Below are 9,478 nucleotides of genomic sequence, written 5' to 3'. Positions count from 1 at the left end.
GCCCAGTGACCCCTGGGTTAGAGAAAGATGGGAAATCAGCCAGGGTTCCTGCTCCTGATCACTGCCCAGTGACCCCTGGGTTAGAGAGAGGGGAAAGGTCAGGGTTCCTGCTCCTGATCACTGCCCAGTGACCCCTATGGAGGGGGCCGATGGTGAGGGAGGGGTCACACTCTCAGTCACACTTGCACACCCACATGACAGACATACATACACACAAACACACACATTCTCTTTCAAGCATGAGTTGTTGAGTGGGAAGAGTGAGGTTATCCACTTTGGATCAGGGAAAGAGAAATCGGAATATTTTCTTAATGATGAGAGACTATGTGTGGGGTGGTTAAGGGAGTCCAGCTGCACAAATCACTAAAAGCTCGTGGACAGGTTCAAAGAGTAATCTAAAGGCTGATGGAATGTTGGACTTAATCTTGGGGATGGGGTGGGGGGGCTGGAATACAGAGGGGAGGAAGTGAAGCTTCCGTTGTACAGAGCCTCGGTCAGACCCCGTGTGCAGTAACTGCGTCCAGTCCTGGGCCCCGTCCCTCGGGGAGGGTATATCGGCCTCGGAGGGGGAGCAGTGCAGGTTCCCCAGGGTGATACCGGGACTGAAAGGGTTAAATCCCGAGGGCAGGTTGCACAGACTGGGCCTGTATTCCCTCGAGTGTAGAAAATTAAGGGGAGATCTGATCGAGGTGTTTGAGACGATTAAAGGAGTTGATGGGTCGATCGAGAGAAACTATTCCCTCTGGTGGGGGGAGTCCAGAACAAGGGGCAGGACCTTAAAATTAGAGCCAGGCCGTTCAGGGTGATGTCAGGGAGCACTTCTTCACACAAAGGGCAGTGGGAATCGGGAACTCTTCTCCCCCCCCCCCCCCAAGTGGCTGTGGGTGCTGGGCGTCAATTGGAGCTTTCAGGACTGCGATGATGGATAGATTTTTGTTGGGTCAGGATATCGAGGGATGTGGAGCAAGGGTGGGTAAATGAATCAGCCGTGATCGGATAGAATGGCGCAGCGGGCTGAATGGGCCTCCTCCTGTTCCTGTGTGACAGGCTCGAGGGGCTGAATGGCCTCCTCCTGTTCCTGTGTGACAGGCTCGAGAGGCTGAATGGCCTCCCCCTGTTCCTGTGTAACAGGCTCGAGGGGCTGAATAGCCTCCTCCTGTTCCTGTGTAACAGGCTCGAGGGGCTGAATGGGCCTCCTCCTGTTCCTGTGTGATAAGCTCGAGGGGCTGAATGGCCTCCTCCTGTTCCTGTGTAACAGGCTCGAGGGGCTGAATGGGCCTCCTCCTGTTCCTGTGTGATAAGCTCGAGGGGCTGAATGGCCTCCTCCTGTTCCTGTGTGACAGGCTCGAGGGGCTGAATGGGCCTCCTCCTGTTCCTGTGTAACAGGCTCGAGGGGCTGAATGGGCCTCCTCCTGTTCCTGTGTGATAAGCTCGAGGGGCTGAATGGCCTCCTCCTGTTCCTGTGTGACAGGCTGGAGGGGCTGAATGGGCCTCCTCCTGTTCCTGTGTGACAGGCTCGAGGGGCTGAATGGCCTCCTCCTGTTCCTGTGTGATAAGCTCGAGGGGCTGAATGGCCTCCTCCTGTTCCTGTGTGACAGGCTCGAGGGGCTGAATGGGCCTCCTCCTGTTTCTGTGTAACAGGCTCGAGGGGCTGAATGGGCCTCCTCCTGTTCCTGTGTAACAGGCTCAAGGGGCTGAATGGGCCTCCTCCTGTTCCTGTGTGACAGGCTCGAGGGACTGAATGGCCTCCTCCTGTTCGTGTGTTACAGGCTCGAGGGGCTGAATGGCCTCCTCCTGTTCCTGTGTGACAGGCTCGAGGGGCTGAATGGCCTCCTCCAGTTCCGATGACTTCTGTCGAATTATCCTGTCCCCAGCACATTGCCTGAGGCCCAGAGTTCCCCGCGTTACAACCAGCAAACTATCAGGCCAGGGCTTCAGTGTGGGATCATTAGCAACATTTTAAAAAGTGTTTTTATTATTTCTGAAGTTGTACTTGCAGATGACGCTTGAGATTTGAGTCTATGTGCTGGAATATTCCATTAATGTATGTGACAGGGGGCACAGTAAATAAAGTACATTCATATCATCCAAACACGCACAGGGAGCCCCAAACGTTAAACAGATTTCTTGTTTCGGCAGAGCTGGGCAGGGCTGGAACACGTCCTGTTAACGGATTTACTGCATTTCCCATCGTGTCCTCGCACCAACTCCTCACAGACTATCGAAACCATCTCAGCCCACTCTGTAGCGTGAGCTCCACCTGGGGGCCACACAGCCTCACTGCAGCTCCACCACAACACACTGTCACTGAGGGCAATGGGGTCAAGGAAACGACAAACAGCTCATCCCTCGCCTCCTCCTCACAATGTCCCCTGCCCCTCCTTCTCGCCTGCTCCCACCACCCATTCCCCCTTTGCCCACTGCCCCTCCTACCCATTTTCAATATTAAATATGATAAAAATTGTCTCTGATCAAGTCATTATTAATGATTTTTTGTTAAATTCCTCCTCTCTCTGACACACTTACTCCGCCACTATCAATCTTTCTATCTGTCACTATTTCCCCCTCTATCTCTCTCTCTCTCTTTCTCTCTCTCTCGTTCCCTGCCTCACTCTGTCTGTTACACTCTGTCCCTCTCACCCTCTGGATTCTCTCTCTACCTCAATTTCTTTCTCCGTCTTCCACCGTGCATCTGTCCCTCTCCCTATATTTCACCCTTTCTCTCACTCTATCCCTCTCTCTCTCTCTCCCTCTGCAACTCTCCCTCCTCCCTTTCTCAATTTCTTCCTCTTTCACTCACTCTTTCTGATCCCTCCTTCCTTCTCCTTCTCACACTCCCCCGCCTTCTCTCTCCCCTTCATCTCTCTCCCCTTCCTCTCTCTGCACTCTCTTCCCCCTCTCCCCTTTATCTCTCCCTCTCTCACACAGATGATGTCACTGTGCCACAATCAGAGCTTTCCTATTATTCCTACGGGACGAGTTACGAGTACGACCCCGAGCTGTTTGTGTCTGACGTGGACGCTGGGATTGAGATGAGTGAAGACGAGCCGGAGCCAGGGGGCGGAGGGGGAACACAAGGCCACCCGTGAAAAGTGAATGGTAACTATCGGCAACCATCAGCCAACAGCAGTCACTCACCCAGTAACCGGGCACGACTCGATTGAACAAACTCGGGTCACAGCCAATGTTATTTAGGTGTTGCCTCTCTGTGTGCGTGTACCTGTCTCTGCCTCTATGTCTCTCTGTCTCTGTCTGCGTCTGTCCGTGTGTGTCCTGACTCTCTGGTAAACTGCCTTCTGTTTCTCCCCTGACAGAATACGGATTCTCCGGGCCGGGAAGAGGAGGGATGGGAGAACACGGATGTTCTGACCTGTACATGTGTGTTTCTATGTTCCAAGGACCGAGCACTGCTGCTGAAGACGGCACAATATTATCCGCACCCAACTATTAACTAGGCTAGACTTATCTACCCGTTAGTCATGTGTTATAACCAAACAGGCACGTTAGTGGAATCTGGTATTTATATTTTGTAATTATGTGTTCTGATCTTCAGTCCTGTGATATTTATATTTGTGTTTTAGTTAAAGCTCCACGCGTGTTGTGGTGTCTCCCAGAGCCGGGTCAAAGGTCATTGGTCAACTTCCTCACGTTTATTATTTAATTTTTTTAATTATTATTTACAATTTCTCCCATCCTGCGGTTAAACCGAGAGGGCCCGTCTCCACAGTGAGGTGGCCTCCCATCTCCCAACCCCTCCCCCTCTCCCATCCCCAACCCCCCCCCTCTCCCCCTCTCCCACCCCCCAGCCTCCCATTCCCCCTCCCCCTCCTTCCTCTACCCATCCCTCTAACCAACCCATACCACTCCCCGCCTCCTCCCCTCCCCCTGCCCAGGATCTATTCAGGGGTTAACGTTCAGGGTGGAAGAGACTGAAGAGCGGTTGGTCATTGACCCCCGAACCCCGGCCCTCAGTGTATTAGTCTCCGCCTCACTCCCGATTGCTGGCTCTGTCCCGTCTCACTGTTGCTTGGATACTGTGGCCTACCTCAGAATGGGACAATGGGGGTCAAGGCGCCCGGGGATCAGGCTGCCTGTGGGGGTCAAGCCGCCCAGGGGGGTCACGTGCTGCCTGTGGGGGTCAAGCCGCCCAGGGGGGTCACGTGCTGCCTGTGGGGGTCAAGCCGCCCAGGGGGGTCACGTGCTGCCTGTGGGGGTCAAGCCGCCCAGGGGGGTCACGTGCTGCCTGTGGGGGTCAAGCCGCCCAGGGGGGTCACGTGCTGCCTGTGGGGGTCAAGCCACCCAGGGGGGTCACGTGCTGCCTGTGGGGGTCAAGCCGCCCGGGGGTCACGTGCTGCCTGTGGGGGTCAAGCCGCCCAGGAGGGTCACGTGCTGCCTGTGGGGGTCAAGCCGCCCGGGGGTCACGTGCTGCCTGTGGGGGTCAAGCCGCCCAGGGGGGTCACGTGCTGCCTGTGGGGGTCAAGGTGCTCAGTGCCCTGCGGAGGAGATGTGCGGCTCCCGGTTTCAGTCGAGTGGAGGCGAAGGAGTCAACAATCTTCCAACAATAAAGGTGACAATCTCCCAAAATACTATTTTTTCTGACTTGAATTCCGTATTTGTAGCAATTCATCACTCGACTGTTTCAGCTGCCAAAACATTAACTCACAAACAACATTGCATTCCATTGAGAAGCAAAAACTCCACAGGAAAAGTGATCCACCCGTGGCTAACTGAAGAAGTTAAGGATAGCGTTGGATTGAAAGGAGTTTATAATGTTGCGAAGAATAGCAGTAAGCCTGAGGATTGGGAGAGTTTCAGAAACCAGAACAAAAAATTGATATTATGGGGAAAAAGAAAATGTCAGACAGATTAAACAAATATTTTGTATCTATCTTCACAGTAGAAGATGCAAAAAGCAAACCTAAAATGTTGGGGAACCAAGGATGCTAATGAGGGTGAGGAATTTAAAGCAATTAATATCAGTAGAGAAAAAGTACGAGAGAAACCAATGAGACTAAAAGCCGACAAGTCCCCTGGACCTGACGGCCTGCATCCTCGGGTTCTAAAGGAGGTGGCTGCAGAGATAGTGGATGCATTGGTTTCGATCTTCCAAAATTCCCTCAATTCTAGAACGGTCCCAGCGGATTGGAAGATAGCAAATGTAACACCGCTATTCTAGAAAGGAGGGAGAGAGAAAACCGGGAACTACAGGCCAGTTAGTCTGACATCGGTCATCGGGAAAATACAAGAATCCATTGTGAAGGAAGTGGTATCCGGGAACTTAGATAATCATAACATGATTAGGCAGAGTCAACATGGTTTTAAGAAAGGGAAGTCGTGTTTGACAAATTTATTAGTTTTTTTGAGGATGTAACTAGTAGGGTAGATAAAGGGGAACCAGCGGATGTAGTATATTTGGATTTCCAAAAGGCATTTGATAAGGTGCCACATAAACGTTTATTACACAAGATAAGGGCTCATGTGATTGGAGGTAAAACAGAGAGTAGGGATAAATGGGTATTTTCCAGTTGACAGGCTGTAACTAGTGGGGTGCCGCAAGGATCAGTGCTGGGGCCTCAACTATTTACAATCTATATTAATGACCTCGATGAAGGGACCTAGTGCAATGTATCCAAGTTTGCTGACGATACAAAGCTAGGTGGGACAGTAAGCTGTGAGGAGAACACACTGTGTCTGCAAAGGGATACAGAGACTGAGTGAGTGGGCAGTAAGGTGGCAGATGGAGTATAATGTGGGGAAATGTGAGGTTAGTCACTTTGGTAGAAAGAATTAAAAAAATAATATTTTTTAAATGGTGAGAAACTTTTAAATGGTGTTGAGAGAGATTTGGGTATCCTTGTGCAAGAAACACAAAGCGAGCATGCAGGTACAGCAAGCAATAAGGGAGGTGAATGGTATGTTGGCCTTTATTGCAAGGGAGTTGGAGTATAAGAGTAAGGAAGTCTTGCTACAATTGTACAGGGCCTTGGTGAGACCACACCTGGAGTACTGTGCACAGTTCTGGTCTCCTTATCCAAGGAAGGATATACTTGGAGATGGTACAACAAAGATTGATTCCTGGGATGAGAGATTGTGTGGGATGGGCCTGTACTCTCTGGAGTTTAAAAAAATGAAACATACAGGAATCTGAGGGGGTTTGACAGGGTAGGTGCTGAGGATGTTTACCCCGGGCTGGAGAGTCGAGAACCAGGGGGCACAGTCTCGGGATAAGGGGTCGGCCATTTAGGACTGAGATGAGGAGGAATTTCCTCACTCGGAGGGTGGTGAATCTCTGGAATTCTCTGCCCCAGAGGGCTGTGGAGGTTCAGTCATTGAGTGTATTCAAGACAGAGATCGATAGATTTTTGGACTCGAGGGGAATCAAGGGATCTGGAGATCGAGCGGGAAAGTGGAGTTGAGGTCGAAGATCAGCCGTGATCTTATTGAATGGCGGAGCAGGCTCGAGAGGCCATAGGGCCCACTCCTGCTATTTCTTGAGAGTAGGAGGAGGCCATTCAGCCCTTTGAGTCTGTTCCACCATTCAAATAGATCATGGCTGATCTGCATTTTAACTCCATTTATCGCCATCTTGCCCCCTCCCCCCCCCGCTCTCTTGAGGGTGCCATTGGAGTTGGCTTTCCCCTACCCCTTCACTGCCGATCACACCTCCCCAGAGGGCTGTGTCCTTTCAAACTCTGCCGTTGAAGTCGCCGAGGAGGATCCGTTGGGACTCGAGACTGGGATTGTTCGAGGCTGGAGTAGAATTCCTCTTTGGTCTCGTCTGTAGTGTCCAGTGTTGGGGCATACGCGCTGAAGACCATAGCACGCAGGTTCCAGGCTAGGGTGAGCCGAAGGGTCATGAGGCGTTCGTTTATCCCGCCCAGTAGTTAATTTTTTATGGCGATGCAGACGCCATGGAGGGTGGCGTTCTTGCTCTGATTTACCTTTCCAGAAGAAGGTGTAACCACCACATTGTTCCTTGAGCTCGCCTTCCCCTGCATGCCGGGTCTCGCTTAGGGCGGCAACGTCAAAACGTCTGAGTTCCCGGGCAACGATGGCAGTGCGGTGTTCCGGTCTGTCGCTGTTCGGGTTGCCCATGAGGGTCCTGACGTCCCAGGTCCCAAACTTCATTTCGAAGGGGGGAAGATGCCTGTGTGTGAATTATTTTAACGTGGGATGGCTGTTGCACACCAGCCACCACACAGGCTTGACAGAGCGAGGTCTTGGTCCAGTGGCAATGGGGTCCAAGACGACTGGAGACCAGCTCTGCTGTATGGGCAGAGCACATAGCTGAAGGTGCTGACTCTCAATGGGGTACAGGTCCCCCCCCCTCTCCCCTGAAGGTGCTGACTCTCACTGGGGTACGGGTCCCCCCCTCCCCTGAAGGTGCTGACTCTCACTGGGTTACAGGTCCCCTCCCCTGAAGGTGCTGACTCTCACTGGGGTACAGGTCCCCCCCTCCCCTGAAGGTGCTGACTCTCACTAGGGTACGGGTCCCCCCCTCCCCTGAAGATGCTGACTCTCACTGGGGTACAGGCATCCCCTCCCCTGAAGGTGCTGACTCTCACTGGGGTACAGGTCCCCCCCTCCCCTGAAGGTGCTGACTCTCACTGGGGTACAGGTCCCCCCCTCTCCCCTGAAGGTGCTGACTTTCACCAGGTTACGGGTCCCCCTCTCCCCTGAAGATGCTGATTCTCACTGGGGTACGGGTCCCCTTCTCCCCTGAAGGTGCTGATTCTCAGTGGGGTACGGGTCCCCCTCTCCCCTGAAGGTGCTGATTCTCACTGGGGTACAGGTCCCCCCCTCCCCTGAAGGTGCTGACTCTCACTAGGGTACAGGTCCCCCCCTCCCCTGAAGGTGCTGACTCTCACTAGGGTACGGGTCCCCCTCTCCCCGGGGTACGGATCCCCTTCTCCCCTGAAGATGCTGACTCTCAAAGGGTGCTGATGCAATCCCATAATGCATTGTGACTGGTGCATCTGGGATGGATTTGGCAGCAGTCGCTATACCAAGGGGCTGTCTGGTCTGTAAGTGGACCTAGACAGTGAGTGTTCGGGTATTCATAGGGCAAGGGTAGTCACTGTCTGATACATTCCCCATCTAATAAAACTTCATTGCAGTCGTGGTGTGAGCCATGGCTCAGTAGGTGGCATTCGCTCGGTGGGAGGGGCCAGGAGTGAGCACTTTCTCGGTGGGAGGGGCCAGGAGTGACCATTCTCTCGGTGGGGGGGGGGGTGCCAGGAGTGAGCATTCTGTGGGAGGGGCCAGGAGTGAGCAGGTGCTGCTGATTACTGCCGAAGTTGGAGTGAGTTTGTAAAAAGTTGGCAATGTGTTTTGGGATTTTTTTTTTTTCAAATTTTAGGGCTTCTTTGGCCCATAAATATCAGCCAGATGCTCCTGAGGGGTCTGGAGAGCCGGGTGAATTTAATCAGGGGAGAGAATGTCTTGAGAAGGGAGAATAAAAGGCTCCAAAATTTGGGCCGGGACCACAGTAGGTTTGGAAAAGAAAACACGGTGGTGGTTCACTGCCTGGATAAGGAGAAGCGAGCTTGGGATATTATCCAGACAGTGCACAAGGACTGCAGGGAGGGAAGTTGCTTTGCCTGCCGACCAAAGCCGAATGTTGGATTCGAGGTGACGGTCAGTGCGCGAGAGGAGGTGGAAAGACTTTTACTGAGCCTGAAGGTTGGTGAGATGTACTTGGATGTATCTTTGCTGTATTCCGAAGAGTTGGTGGTTTCATTCTTAAACCTGCCACTTTATGTTGAGGACGATGTGCTGATAAAAAAAAGTTGGAGTCGTGGGACATTAAACTTTGCTCAGTAATAAAGAGGAGATACTATCCTGAAACGTGGGTAGCCGATGGAACCCATTATGTAAAAGTGCAGTTCCCAGAGGGAGTGAAGTCATTGCCCTACAGCATGAAATTCGAGACAATGGAAGGAGTGCAGTACTTCCAGCTTCTGCATGATAACTATTGTGCTTCTCGGCCTTTTGGCTAAGATCATGCGTAACTGACCTGACAGGGGAGTAGCCACCATGACCTCCGGGTGGTTCTCCCTGGATCAGGAAGGTATAGGCTTGCTTTTTTGGAAACAGGAGATGGGTGGGGTGGCTTGACCCATCCACCTCCACGAAAGTGTGTGGGGGACCTGACCCATCCACCTCCATGGCACGAACCTGGTATTGCAGTACTTCCAGGAACGGTGCAGTGGCTCTAGGCCTTTTGGCTAAGAGCATTGGCTGGCGCAGAGTGATCCTTGGCGTGTGCAAGGTGACCTCTGGCGTTTGTGATTTGACAAAGAATTGGAACGATTGGCTATGAATTTCTTCAAAAAAAAAAATGATAACTATTGTGTTCCTAACACAGATGAGACTGCACACGGGGGTTAAAGTAACAGTGACCTCAGTCTTTATTAAGACACTCCAGAGTGAGGAACAGGCCTTAGGGGCCGGCTTATATACAGTGCTCCCAAGGGAT

At 52.3% G+C, this 9,478-nt stretch overlaps 1 protein-coding gene and 1 pseudogene across 1 annotated transcript in view; both read left to right on the top strand.

The window, feature by feature from the left end:
- Window positions 1-4,129, top strand: part of cpamd8 (C3 and PZP like alpha-2-macroglobulin domain containing 8) — a 110,137-nt gene extending 106,008 nt beyond the window's left edge. Inside the window, exons 40-41 of the mRNA XM_070861074.1 lie at window positions 2,929-3,099; window positions 3,315-4,129. Coding sequence (XP_070717175.1) covers window positions 2,929-3,089 — 161 coding nt within the window. The 3' untranslated portion in view covers window positions 3,090-3,099; window positions 3,315-4,129. The remainder of the gene's footprint in view (window positions 1-2,928; window positions 3,100-3,314) is intronic.
- Window positions 4,130-8,975: 4,846 nt separating this feature from the next.
- Window positions 8,976-9,214, top strand: LOC139229516 (U2 spliceosomal RNA; annotated as a pseudogene).
- Window positions 9,215-9,478: the final 264 nt, after the last annotated feature.

Source organism: Pristiophorus japonicus, chromosome 18 (assembly GCF_044704955.1).
Source record: "Pristiophorus japonicus isolate sPriJap1 chromosome 18, sPriJap1.hap1, whole genome shotgun sequence".
In the NCBI taxonomy this organism is placed as follows: Eukaryota; Metazoa; Chordata; class Chondrichthyes; family Pristiophoridae; genus Pristiophorus; species Pristiophorus japonicus.
Note: the sequence above shows the minus strand (reverse complement) of the source record. Positions and strands in the feature narration are given on the sequence as shown.